The sequence below is a fragment of the Ruditapes philippinarum genome, unplaced genomic scaffold (genome assembly GCF_026571515.1).
Source record: "Ruditapes philippinarum isolate M1 unplaced genomic scaffold, ASM2657151v2 ctg3083_1_1_1_1, whole genome shotgun sequence".
Classification (NCBI taxonomy): Eukaryota; Metazoa; Mollusca; class Bivalvia; order Venerida; family Veneridae; genus Ruditapes; species Ruditapes philippinarum.
This window is the reverse complement of record NW_026866180.1, coordinates 112,270-126,808: the sequence shown is the minus strand read 5'-3', so window position 1 is coordinate 126,808 and position 14,539 is coordinate 112,270. Positions and strand designations below refer to the sequence as shown.

Below are 14,539 nucleotides of genomic sequence, written 5' to 3'. Positions count from 1 at the left end.
AATGTAAGTAAATGAATTATTGCATCAGTCTGCTTCATTATATAAAGATAACTATTATTTTTTATTCTTTGCTTTACTTTTTCGTCCAATGAGAATGCTTGAAGAATGTCAGTATTTCGCTTTAACTGTCTTCTTTAGCATTAATTTATTCAGTCATTCATTTAAACCTTGCATCTATCTAGAAAAACACTGCAGAAGTAGGTCAACTACTAAGTTGCTAATATGAAAATTTTTTTTTTAACCTTTTCCCTTATATAAGCGTGTTTCGACGGCTTTTTGCCCCCCCCCCCCCCTTTTGAGGCCTCAAACAGTGAAAAAATGCCCTATTTAGGCCCCAAACACTGTTTTTCGTTTGAGAAATGTTGTTAAAAAAAGTGACCATTTTTTCGGCGCCGTCCCCCATCCAAATATGTTAAAAAAAGTGACCATTTTTTCGGCGCCGTCCCCCATCCAAATATTACATCAGGGGGTTGCCAGAAGGGGGATGTGCCCCCTTCTGTTTGGGGGGTTTGAAGGGGGGCGGAGTCCCCCTCATCGCCAAGAAACTTTTGGACTTGTGAGAGGCTTAAAATGACCCCAGGTCGATCATAAGGTAACGTGTAACCAACGCTGAAAAGCCTTTGACTCTATCTCAATCCCTTGAGAAGTTGCAGCACTTTGAAATAAATTTTGATGGAAAAGATCGAGGCAAAAAAGTGATTTTTGGCAATTTTGAGTATCCCCTCGTTGCCATGGTGACAGGAAATTTAAGACTGAGCATGTCGTTACAAAGGCAATGGTCCAGTCAACATTTGTGCCAAGTTTGATTAGTATTGAAGCATTTTTCATAGTTTCATAGCAGTTTGAACTTGTAAGAGGAGGCTTTTCAGTGAAAATGGCCATTTTTCACAATATGCTCATGGGGGAAAGGGTTAAACAGCTACAGTGGCTTCTAAACTTTCAGTGGAATCATTCTTATAAAGGATTTTACATGTAGTAGTAGTTGAATATCAAACTATTCTGTTGGTAGCGTAATTTCTGAATTTTGATTTCGAAATCCTTATAACTCCATAATTATGGACTATTCAAAATTCAAAGCAGAGTTAAGACATGTGGTATTCAAAAGATGAATAATTATGATGTAAGAAATTTTTTATTTCATTTACAATAAGAATCTGATTTTATTCCCTTTTCACACAGTTATATATATATATCAGTAAAAATGTACTTCAAAAAAAAAAAAATAACCATTCCAAACTTAATGCTTTATCCACAGGTTGAAGATATTTTATTTTATATTGTGGATTCAATGCAAAATTGTCATAACTCGAAGTTTCAGATAAAACTGTATATATTATGTTATGCCAAGGTTGTGATGAATCAACATTTCGTCAATATAAGGTTTTCTGTAATTATAAAGTTATATATATAATTATGTGTAATGAGTCAATAGACGAAATCTGCAATTAAGAATTATCGGGTTTTCCCAGGTAATCCGTAAGTACAAACAAACTTTTATTACAATTGCACAGCTTGAAAATAAGCGCAACAGGTTGACTGAACTATTGTGACGAGTAGAGCACCGTGAAGCTATAACCGTAAAAGTATTTCTGTACCTACGGGATTAGTTGGGAAAAACTGGCATTAACTGAGTTCCAGATAACATTCTATTCAGAACTACAATTCAATGCATGCTTAATATACTTCTATTTTATTTCAGTTGCAAATCCTTTTGGAGGGGGCAGTAATACATCATTAACATCACAGTCTTCAATGGGGGTCCAACAGGCTCCTAATGCTAACCCATTCGGCGGACAGGCAGTTGCTAGCACAGGTGGATTCGGGGCTTTTGGGGCACAAAATACTGCAGTTTCTCAGAGTGCAGGTTTTGGACAATTTGGTACTCCGGCCAGCACAGCTGGTGCAGGTTTTGGACAATTTGGTACTCCGGCCAGTACAGCTGGTGCAGGTTTTGGACAGTTCGGTACACCAGCTAGCTCGGCCGGTGCTGGTTTCGGACAATTTGGTACGCCTGCTAGCACGGCTGGAGCAGGATTCGGACAATTTGGTGGGATACAACAAAATGGTGGTTTTGGTGCTAACACTACTGCGGGTGGTTTTGGGGGTGCTCAGACAAATACCCAGCAAGGATTTCCACCCGGACAGGCAGGGTTTGGAGGACAGCCACAGCAGCAAGGATTTGGTGCAATGCCAGGGGCCGGGTTCGGAGGTCAACCTCAGCAACAGGCAGGGTTTGGTGGGCAGCCACAGCATCAAGCAGGGTTTGGAGGTCAGCCTGCACAGATGCAAGGATTCGGTGGAGCACCAGTTGGTGGGGGCTGGGGACAAATGCCTGCCTCTTCAGCTACAGTTAACCCATTTATGGTCTGTTTAATTTAACTGTTTCTTTATTTAAATTGATACAAAGTCATTATAATAATTTAAGAAATTTGCATCCAATTAAGATAAAAAATCATTAAACTTTAATCTGCTGAATTTGTATAATTGACTTGGACTTTGATTTTGGAACAGTTCATTTAAAGTTTAAGAGATTAGTTTATACAAACTTATTTTAGTTCGATTGTGTTGGAAGCTATAAGCTTATTGAAAACACTCTCGAATCTGTTCCTGGAACCAACCAGTACTAAGCAATGAATGTAAAGTTTCTTGCTGAAGGAAACAACAGCTTTCCCCTTGGCAGGGGTTTGAACCCACGCGGTCAGCAATCCTTAGATTACTAGTCAGACGTGTTTACCACTCGGCCACGCCGCCACACCAAAAGTTTAAGAGATTGCAATATAGAAATACAAAAACTGAATGAATTTTCAACAGTATAAAGCCTGCTCAGACTGCTCAAATTTGTAAGCAGGCCTGGATCTATACTGGTGGTAAAGGTTTCACACTAGGTTCCAGCATATTAAGGGTTAAGAAATTAAAATATGATTGCCTCTAGATGTATAGGGCATGTTCTATGTGTGCATATCTAAACTTCAGTATTAAAGATGATTACTGTCTGAAATGTAGAATAAGCAATAAATTATGGCTATAGACTGTGGATTTTTTTCCTTTTTTCATGTATACTATTTGTTCAAGCCAATATTTGTTTTAATGAGCACTTACATTCTAAATGTTTCTTTGTCACCTTGCTGTTGGACACTTTTTCCGTGTCTATTCTAAGATTCGAAAAACAGGGGGGATTTTTTATCGAAAATTGAAAATTTATTACATTTGTTGATCTTTTTCCTTCTTTCTCTATGTAAATTTTTCCCCCTTCCTCTGAAAAAAAAACCGGGGGGAATTCTCAAAAATATGGGTGAATCCCATCATTCCTCCTCCTAGAATAGACACTGCTTTTTAAATCCTTACAAAGTTTAATTAAAATGTCTGCATCACAACCCAGGAATTGTGGGTTCAAGCACTAGTGTATTTTTTAAGGCACCACTAATGGTTAGTTCCAGGTAGCAGAAAATTAGTAATAAAAGTTGTGAGAACCTTTTTGCAGAATCGAGGCTTAATAATCATGTTTGAACTTGAGGTTTAAAAGTTTTTTAAACTTGCAAAATATAATTATAAATCCATAATGCCACAGAAAATCCTTTATTTCTATTTCTCATAAGCTTTGAGTTTGGTATTCTATTATAGTAAAAAAAAATACTCATTAGCCAATTACCTGAACCATCTTTTGTTTCTGTTTCCTTTGGCATTTAGAACAGTTATAGTGATTGAGTATTTTGTATGGATGTCAAAATACTACTTTGCTGCTTTTATGACAAACAGTTTCAGAGCTACTTTCTTCAGGTGATAAACATCTAACATGTTTTAAAACCATTATGGAAAAAATTTGTTTCTGAGGCATGATGTGCCTTTAACAGAGTTGAGCATCAATAAAGTGTTTCATATAAACTATAACAATATTCTTGTTTTGTCTATTTCAGTCTACAGCACAACAATACTCTGGGGCACCAAAAACAGGAGCAACAAACCCATTCTTGTGATACTCAGTGCACTAGCCAACCTATAGTGATCTTCTCTATATATTTATATAGTTAGGATTATATTACATTATATTACATGATCAATAATAAATTACACAGGCATTGTATCATCATCATGAATAATAAAGACGGGCCTCTATCGGGTTGACAGGCTTTCTTCATCATTGTACATTGGTACTGGTTCATTTTTTTATAAAGAAACATCAATAAAGAGATAGTGAAATCATTGGCAAGGGGATAGTGTAGGATGCATCTTGTGGACGTGCTGATTGCAAGATTGTTACGTAATTAGATACCCAGCCATGAATTAATGCTGAATTAAGGTACATCCATGAGCCATGAATATATGATGAAATAAGGTAAATCCTTTAGCCATGAATATGTGACGAAATAAGATACATCCTTTAGCCATGAATATATGATGAAATAAGGTACATCCTTTAGCCATGAATATATGATGAAATAAGATACATCCTTCAGCCATGAATATATGACAAAATAAGATACATCCTTTAGCCATGAATATATGATGAAATAAGGTCCATGTGTCAGCCATGAATATATGATGAAAAAAGGTAAATCCATCAGCCATGAATATATGATGAAAAATGTATCAGAAAATAATTGGGATACAATGAAAACCTGTGTAAATACTGTAAGTCCAACTTGCAGTAGTGTGTGTGGCACACTGTGTTGACTGTATAGTACGGAACAAAAGGATATTCAGGAAGAGAGGAGTTGGTGATATTTTTATTAGCTTACGGAAAAAAAAGCTTTAATAATGAACTATATTATGTATGTTGGGATAGCTTTGTTTAAGCATTAGAATTATATTGTATTTATTTAATGCTTTTTATTTGAAGTATAATTTCCATGTGCTTGGGGGTATATATTAAATGCTTTGTGATTTAGGATAATTTCAACATATTTTAATGAGTTAATAAGATGTTTGCTTCAAGTTCTTGGTTAATCATATAAGAATGTTTGTCAGGATTGACAAGTGACCTTGATGAACTTTTGTCAGATGTTGTTCTGTTGTTCTGTTTATAATAGCAGAGAGTGTGGATAATTTTGGACAGTTTTAACTTAATAAATTTTAAATGTTAAAGAGTACATAAACATTTTTTTGCTTCATGTCAAAAGCATAAAGTCTTATTCATAAAATCTTGGTAATAATATATTTATATCACATCCCAATAGGGGTGATAAAACAAAATGTTCATCTAAGACCAGTGATGTTAAGTAAGGTATAAGCCAAGGTTGACATTATCTTGTCAGGGGAATTATTCTGGTATATCACCCTCTGTGTGATATGATACCTTCTTTATTACACCAAACCACTAGATTTTGATAAGGTCGTAAAGCGTCTAAGCAAAGGAATGTAACTGGTAACTAACAGAAGAAAACATTTTGTTACCTGGTACGGGTTTGAGGCCCATTCAGTAATGTCAACATATGGAGAAGATGTTATGTTTTCATGTGGCATTACGGGTTGTTACTCTCTGATGTCACATGAGGCTATATTTAAATAAAATATGTGGGGTCTGGTTACATAAAATATCTCATTAGTGAACAACACTGCTTTAAATATACTCCGACATTAAGAACGTTTTTGGACGTAAGTGGACAGAAAAATTGAATACATTTTAACCTTTTTATCATTGTAAACAGTGATATTGCCAGTAATTAGCCCAGACAAGCTTACACGCCCCCCCCCCAGTTTGGCCAGATTTGATAAAATGAATTAAATATTTTATTAATGTGTCATTTGTAAACATACAAAGCAGTGAACGTACATTTACATGAAGTTATGCTAGTATACACCTGTCCCAATGGACCTATCAGACACAACATAAAGACAAAAATTTGAAAACACTTGATATTTGTTTTACTTTGTGCATTTTTGATAGGTAAAATCTTGTATTTCAATAGAAGAACTGATTACATTCTTGGAGTGATTTAATATTAGTTTGTATAATGACCTACCAGTACTTAAATTTGCCAGTTTAGAGTTATATTCATACTGTCTGACCAGAATTTAACATATATTGCTTAGCATTTTGATATTCAATCTCTTGTATTAACACAGTTTTATTAGCACATTTACTGATCTTAGGAAGTTGAAATCCATTTTACAAATTTAGCTTGGTAATGATTAGGTAGGCACTTTTTTAATTGGCAACGTTTTTTAGCTCACCTGTCACAAAGTGACAGGGTGAGCTTTTGTGATCGCTTTTCGTCCGGCGTCCGTCCGTCCGTCGTCCGTCCGTCGTCCGTCCGTCCGTCCGTAAACTTTTACTTTAAATGACATCTCCTCATAAACCACTGAGCCAATTTCATCCAAACTTCACAGGAATGTTCCTTTGGTGGTCACCTTTAAAAATTGTTCAAAGAATTTAATTCCATGCAAAACTCTGGTTGCCATGGCAACCGAAAGAAAAAACTTTAAATATCTTCTTTTAAAAAACCATAAGAGCTAGAGCTTAGATATTTGGCATGAAACATCTTCTAGTGAGTGTCTACCAAGTTTGTTCAAATAAAAGCCCTGGGGTCAAAATTGGCCCCGCCCCGGGGGGTCATTGATTTTCCATATATGCATATAGTAAAAACTTAAAAAATCTTCTTTTAAAGAACCCAAAGAGCTAGAGCTAAGATATTTAGCATGAAGCATGTTCTAATGGGTGTCTACCAAGTTTGTTCAAATAAAAGCCCTGGGGTGAAAATTGGCCCCGCCCCGGGGGTCATTGATTTTCCCTATATGCATATAGTAAAAACTTAAAAAATCTTCTTTTAAAGAACTCAAAGAGCTAGAGCTTAGATATTTGGCATGAAACATCTTCTAGTGAGTGTCTACCAAGTTTGTTCAAATAAAAGCCCTGGGGTCAAAATTGGCCCCGTCCCGGGGGGTCATTGATTTTCCCTATATACATATAGTAAAAACTTAAAAAATCTTCTTTTAAAGAACCCAAAGAGCTAGAGCTAAGACATTTAGCATGAAACATGTTCTAATGGGTGTCTACCAAGTTTGTTCAAATAAAAGCCCTGGGGTGAAAATTGGCCCCGCCCCGGGGGGTCATTGATTTTCCCTATATGCATATAGTAAAAACTTAAAAAATCTTCTTTTAAAAAACTCAAAGAGCTATGGCCAAGATATTGAGCATCAAACATGTTCTAATAGGTGTCTACCAAGTTTGTTCAAATACAAGCCCAGGGGTCAAAATTGGCCTCGCCCCGGGGTCATTGATTTTCTTTATATGTGTTTAGCAAAAACTTTAAATCTTCTTTGAAAAAACCCAAATAGCTAGAGTTGAAATAAAATAAAAGCCCTGGGGTCAAAACTTGCCCGGCCCCAGGGGTGTCATTGTTTTTAACTATATGTGTATAGTAAAAACTTTAAAAAAATCTTCTTTTAAAAAGCCCAATGAGCTAGAGCTTAAATGTTTAGCATGAAACATCTTCTTATGGGTGTCTACCAAGTTTGTGCAAATAAAAGCCCTTGGGTTAAATTGGCTCTGCAACGTTGGGGGGGGGGGGGTGGGGGGGCCTATATACAGGTGAGCGACCTCAGGGCCATCATGGCCCTCTTGTTTAATTTTTAGATGACATGCTTTTCTGTCTATGTTATTCAACTTACGTTATTTAACTTATAATCTTTTAGGGCACAATTTGTTAATTTTTATGTACAGTGATCAGTATACAACTATATGTATGCCCTGCCAAATATTTGTATAAATACATACATTTCAAACTCTGTCAGACAATCTTTAACAATGTTCCAATTTTTGAACTCTTGCTTTAGATATTGTATCATTTAGATGATATTATAACATTAATTTACTAGACTATAGCTAACTGGGGTATTTACTGTTACAGATTTTTTTTGGATTTTTTTTGCGAAAGATTTTATTAATTTTGCTGAATTTAGATTTCTTAATTATTTTTTGTGTGTGCCTAAGATTGCAAACTTTATACTAGCAATGTACTCTATAACAGCAAATTAGGGTAAAAGCTGGAAACATTTGGATTGTTGATGTGTCAATGTACAGATGGTGAACTGTTCCATTTTAGAATCTGAACTATGTTCTTTTAAGGTCCATAGCAGATAACTAAATATTTATCTAATTTTCTTTAGCAACAGAAATTTTGAAATCAGCTACAAAAATTTGAATCAAGGGAAATTGGGGAAATTAGCTATAGAAATTTTCATATTCATCCATATTCATTTTGAATTTAGTTAGAATTGTGAAAAGACCAAAGTAGATATTTCCATATGTTCATGTGTTGTTGTGGCTTTGAGAGATAATTTTTTCACACATATACTTTTTACCATTTATTTATAACGGTTTTCAGACTGTTGTTGAAAGAAAACTTACAGAATTATACATTATAACATAGCATACTTTCTTACTTTCATTTTGATGTTAGATAACTGTTATTCACTTGGGCTGTGGTTTCTTCATACAGTGGGCATTTGTTTTAATATGAGCCGCGTCACGACAAAACCAACATAATGGGTTTGCGACCAGCATGGATCCAGACCAGCCTGGGCATCCGCGCAGTCTGATCAGGATCCATGCTGTTCGCTTACAAACTCTATAACAAGTAGAGAAACTGATAGCAAACAGCATGGATCCTGATCAGACTGCGCGGTTGTGCAGGCTGGTCTGGATCCATGCTGGTCGCAAACCCATTATGTTGGTTTTGTGGTGACGCAGCTCAAATAGTGTTTAGTTTTTTTACAGTGTTTTATTCAATTTAACTTTATGGGCATGATATTTTTTATTATTTCATCCAAAACAGCTTTTTGTCGTAGGCATAAAATTCTTCCGGAAAATACTGTCACCTTAATGCACTAACAGGTTAACTCCTTTTAAATCATATACTGAGTTAAGCCATTACTGCACTAAGGTGGCAATACACATGCCATGAAACGTCAAGTGTGTGACTGAGTTAGTGAAGTTGGTGTTTCGACTACATCTCGCAAGTTCTATATATTTATATGTAAGACATGAATGATATTCAAACAATTTGAGCATTAACACAGGGTTTGTTAGCTAAGTGCTGTAATGTATTTATAACTGTTTTCCTTTCTGAAATAAACTATATATGTGTAGTGAAAAAGATGATAAAATAAACCCGACCATATTTTGTGATTCTACATTTAATAGAGATTGGCTTTACATTGCATTTTACATAAAGCAAAGAATGTGGCCCTTTCTTACAGGAATATGTTACATCAACACATTTCACTTTTGTGCATATCTTATATAAGGAGATCATTATAGATATTTTTTATATCATTGTCTATGGAGGTTTACTTAGCGCATGTTAATGTATTATATAGATAAAGTTAAGAACACGCAGGACAAGAAGTATCTTTATTATTATAGGTTAGTGTAATGTATATATATATTATAAATTGTTAACCCTTCACCTGCTGGATTTATGGAATGGATTAGCCCAGCTGTAAATATGGAACAGTCCATTCAAAGTTTTAAGGGATTTCAATATGGAAACCCAATTTTCGTACATGTGAACTCCCCCATTTTAAGCGGGAGACTCCCTCTTTCTGCACCCTTATTTTCAAAGATCTTTCTTAGAATAAGGGGTATTTTTAAATTTTAAGATTTCTCCCAATTTTTTATTTCAGAACTTCCTTCTTTGTTTATTGCAAGTTCTAAAATCTCCCTCTTTTTGAGGAAAGATCTCCCATTTGACCATCGAAAAAAGTTCACATATATGAATTTAGACAAAATTCAAGCTACCAACAATATAGAGCCTGGTCAGACTACACTGATGTGCAAACCAAACAGATGTACAGGCTGGCCTGGCTCTATACTGGTAGCAAAGGCTAACCAGTTGTAGATCTGGCAGGTTAAAGGTTGATGATATTTGCCTCATGAACAAATGTTGTCAAGATTTGAAAACAAAGCTTTCATTTAGTGTTATATGCTGTATAATACCAACCAATTGCTTAACTATGGTTACATCTGACTAACTGTGGTCATATTGTTGCCTAACTTATTTTAAATTGGACTAAATCGTTAAAAGTGCTTTAACATCTGTATTTTGTTACTTGCAGTCAATTTCACCTGTAATTAAAAAATTAGAATAACGATAAAAGATCAGATACTGTGGATTATGTAACATCCCATTTTTTCTTCAGCATATTGTTTTTCCTTAGCATCTGACCTGGAAATAAAACAAGTACAGTAAACTGGAAAAGAAAAATATTTTTTTGTGTTAATAGTCAAAATTAAATATATTACACTGAATGTAAAGCTTTGTTTTCATGTCAGTTGTTAAAATACCTCTGTTATATTTTTGTTGTAGTGACTGCTTTAGCTAATATCATCAATATTTGTTAAATATTACATCAGTCAACCATAGTTAATTTGTAGCATTTGCCGAGTGGTTTAGGTGCATTCCTCTTAGCTCTGTGATGGTGGGATGGTGGGTTCCAGCCCTATTGAAGCTACTCATATGTTTCCTTATATGACACCTGGGCCTGATTTCATAAAGATTTAAAGATCAGGATCTTTGTATCACCTTAAAGCAGTAACAAGTTAACCCCTGATGTAATTTTATAGGAGTTAATCCATTTCTGCACTAAGAAGATGATTTGATCATGATATTTTTTTCTTTGTGAAGAGAGGGCCTGGGTACTGACTAGTTCCAAGAATCTGTTATAGACTGGTTCAAATTAACTACATTGCTATCTAAAGAATCAAACTTTGATAATGTTTGAATTAATTATAATTGCAAGTTAAATATTCCACTCATTGATTCATTCATTACTGTTATTTTTGTCCATTCATAATGAACTTGATAGCTTGTGATATGTCAATGTGAAAAAGTTTTAGGAAGTCATCTTGGTGAATGATTTATGTATTTGCTTCTTTGGATAAATACATTTACATTAGTCATTTGCTGAGATGATGAAAATTTCTGTCTGACTTCCATTTTATTTTTAAAAAAAAAAAATATGCATGTGAAATAACATATCATGTTAAGTAAGGAATAATTGGATATATAAAAAAAGCCTAATTAATTAAGTGGGAATGAAACTGACTTCTTCTAATAGACTAACAACTTGTGGTTGTTTATAACGGGTTGGATTGGGTGAAAGTTTTTTGGGATTAATTATTTCTGAATTCAGGATTTTAAGTACCCAAATGTCCCCTTAAAAAACCTTGAATTAACAATGGTTTACTTGAAGTTCAATGCAGATGTAGCCATTACATAAAGTTAGTGAGATAATTGTAAATAGAGGATATTCAAGTTTTTTCTATAAATAAATGATTTATTTTCATCGAGTGGTATGAAAATAAATATTTCATGAGTGGCGGTAGCCACGAGTGAAATATGGTAATTTTCATGCCACAAGATGAAAATAAATCATGTATTTATAGAAAAAACTTGAATTTTCTGTTTATTATATACATTTTTATCTTTTTTGACATTAAAATTTGAAAGACTTTCCCTTGAATTTTGTGTACTGGCAAAATTTAAAAGAAAGTAGTCTGGCAAGACACCAGTGAAAATACGGAAAATATGTTTCACTGCAGTGAAAAATAAATTTTTACAGTGAAAATACGGAAAATGAACATACGCATTTTATTTCATCAATATTTCTCAATATTTCATTTATAAGTATATAATAAAACAAGATATGACATTGTTGTAGTGAACTCTTGGTTAATAAATTTACATTTCGAGGGTCATATTCATAAAGCTCCAAAAAGGAAAAACTTTCCTTTTCCCTAAAAATCTAAAGATAAGCATTTTTTTCCCCTTAAAACTAATGTTATGTGCTCTACGGATATAGCCCCAAAATTGTAATTTTAAATGTATTGTATTGATACAGAAAATGCCAGAGAGGTGTTCATTAATTTAGGATTGAAAATGTATATATTTTGTACATACAGCAACATTCCCATGTTTCAGGGGGGTGTTAGGTACATTTTGTATTTTGCTCGGCCAAAGTTTAAGTTAGCCATATCTGTTAAAGCCATCAAATTTAGAAGATTTTAGTTGTTCATTGTTCCAAGTAAGTTGTTTATTGTTCCAAGTCCCGTTTTTCTGAACTATTGTGTCATATATAAGGAAACCAGAGAAAAGAAATGTAAGTTTTCTTATTATGAGAATAGCGTGAATTATATGGGAAGACTATACTGCAGCCACTATGTATAATAATAAACTTTTAAAAAAAGATTTTTTGTGCAAATCCTTGGAGGGAAGGCTATTTCATTTTGTTAACCTTCATTCTGTTTGAATAGAACTTCAGACATGAATTTAAATTTCAGCATCTTCACCACCCTTGTAATACATTCTGACCTATATTTGAAATTGTTAGCTAGAATAGCATTCAGTATGATAATTATGTAATGTTGATCTTTGATTGAAAGTTTACTTGTATATTTTGAATCATATCATTGAATTTCAGTTTTTGAGCAGGTTTCAGTATAGAAAATCATTTCCAAGAATTTAGATAGGTTTTGTAGGATTGCTGTTTAATAATAGTGCTCATTTTATGTAATTTGTGTCATCCATATTTTGCACTTCCTTTGGAGAATTTTTCAGTAATATTAAGACATTTGAGCATTGTTCCTTGCTTTTAAAACATTTGAGTATTTTCTTGATTGAAAGACCTAAATGTCCTTATAAGAATTCTGTGCAAGTGAATAAATTGTTAGCCGCAACTGATTCTACCCATGTGACCAGTGAAGACCAAGATTAGCTGGCACTTCCATTGCTGGCTCAGATCATGGTCTGCATTGATCGCTGTTCAGTCAGTACATATTTTAAAAAAATATTCCCTATAAATGATGAATGGTTCTGTCAAGATTGAAAGGTGAACAAGTCCATTTAAGATAATTAGGATGGTAAAGGTTTCATTGAAAAAGTTGTTCTGTTACATTTATTGATCAACGTTTAGTGTACATCTGATGAATGACTTAAAATGTTAAACAATATTTTTACCTGTATCAAAACAAAGTAGATATCACTTACAAAATATAAAGTGCTTCCATTAACATTTTATTTTGATCTAATACATTCAAAGTGCTTAATTTTGTTGAGATGTTTTTGTTGTGTATTTTTGATGCTAGTATTGTGAAATTTATGAGGTATAGATATTAGGGTTTATGAAAAAGAAAACTCAAGTTTTTTTGTATATCAAAACTTTGGCTCTTTTTTTAGCAAAATTATTATTAATGATAAATATTTCAGGCTTATATACAGTAGAACAGGCCTATCCAGCCTGTCTTTGTAGCCATATTAAGCTGTAGATTTCTAAATTTAATAATAGATGGACTGTTTGGAAGCGGCAAAGCCAGGAAATTTATAATTGTAATGGTAAAGAAGCAAACTTGCTAAAACATACATAACATGCTTACATTTATACTTACATTTTAACTTGAGCTTGCTGGTGTTAACAGATTCTACCCATGCAACCAGTGCAGACCAAGATCAGCCGACCCATCTATACCGTCTGATCGTGGTCTGCACTGTTCCCTATTTAGTCAGAATATATTTTTGAATTTTTCTCTAAAAATCATGAATGGTATTGTTTAGATAGAAAGATGGACAAGTCCATTTATAATATTTAGGGTGTTACGCGAACAGTAAATCATAATCATCAAAAGCATTTAAGGATCTTTTTAGCACTTATAATTTTGGCTTGCTACATTGAATATATACGAGTATTTACAGACGCTGTAAATAAAGATAGATAAAACTTATTTATTTTATGGACAAGGTGTTTGGAATGTATTTATATTATGGACAGCCTTAGCCTTCACTTATCTTGTTAATATCTTATGTTATTTGTGATATGTTTATTGTAGCCTCTAAGTCTGAATAAAATTTGAAATTTTTAATAAATATGTGTATTGTTTTATTTCTTTAGCTCTCACCGAAGCATATAGTGATGAAGTGAGATTTAGGGATACGTTTAAGGACCCACTCCCCTCCTGCACAGTCATTCACAATTTTTGTTTGCCTGCAAAATAGCAGCTTTGCATTTCATATGATTGGATAATGAATAACATCTTTGTTACTTTCTGAAATCAGTCTGAAAATGATACAGTATATTGTATGACAGAGTTGTGGCCCCTTAAAGTGCCAGCAATTTCATATTCAGCATAACCATGCAAATCATCATGCACATTACAAAAAAAATAAAAAAAATACAAAGGACGAAAGTAAATTCATGTAAAGTCAAATTATTCCTTTTTATGGCCCTGCAATGAATAAAGTGAGGAAGGTCTCAATTTTTACCCTGTCTGTGTGCATATAATTTGAATGTAGTTCAACATATTTACATTGTCATATATCACACAGTTCTAGTTCATATCTTTGTCCTATATTATATAATTTATCTTATGTAAGCAAGCTTGAAATAAGTAATGGGAAGCCTAAATGGAACAGCGAGTATTCCTTCTTCACTGTCAAATATTATGAGGTTATGCATTGCTGAGTAGAATTGGTACTGTACGAAATAATGTACATGTATTATGACCTCAATTTCACATCATTTAACAATTTGACAGAACTCTAAAGAA

At 33.7% G+C, this 14,539-nt stretch overlaps 1 protein-coding gene across 6 annotated transcripts in view; it reads left to right on the top strand.

Annotated features, from left to right (window-relative positions):
- Window positions 1-5,358, top strand: part of LOC132731588 (arf-GAP domain and FG repeat-containing protein 1-like) — a 44,471-nt gene extending 39,113 nt beyond the window's left edge. For 2 of the 6 annotated variants that reach the window (XM_060717798.1, XM_060717795.1), the window contains exons 9-10: window positions 1,700-2,364; window positions 3,915-5,353. In XM_060717798.1, coding sequence (XP_060573781.1) covers window positions 1,700-2,364; window positions 3,915-3,974 — 725 coding nt within the window. In that variant the 3' untranslated portion in view covers window positions 3,975-5,353. Of the gene's footprint in view, window positions 1-1,699; window positions 2,365-3,914 lie in introns of all 6 variants that reach the window. The other 4 variants (XM_060717797.1, XM_060717796.1, XM_060717799.1 and 1 more) reach the window with 4 other exon arrangements.
- Window positions 5,359-14,539: the final 9,181 nt, after the last annotated feature.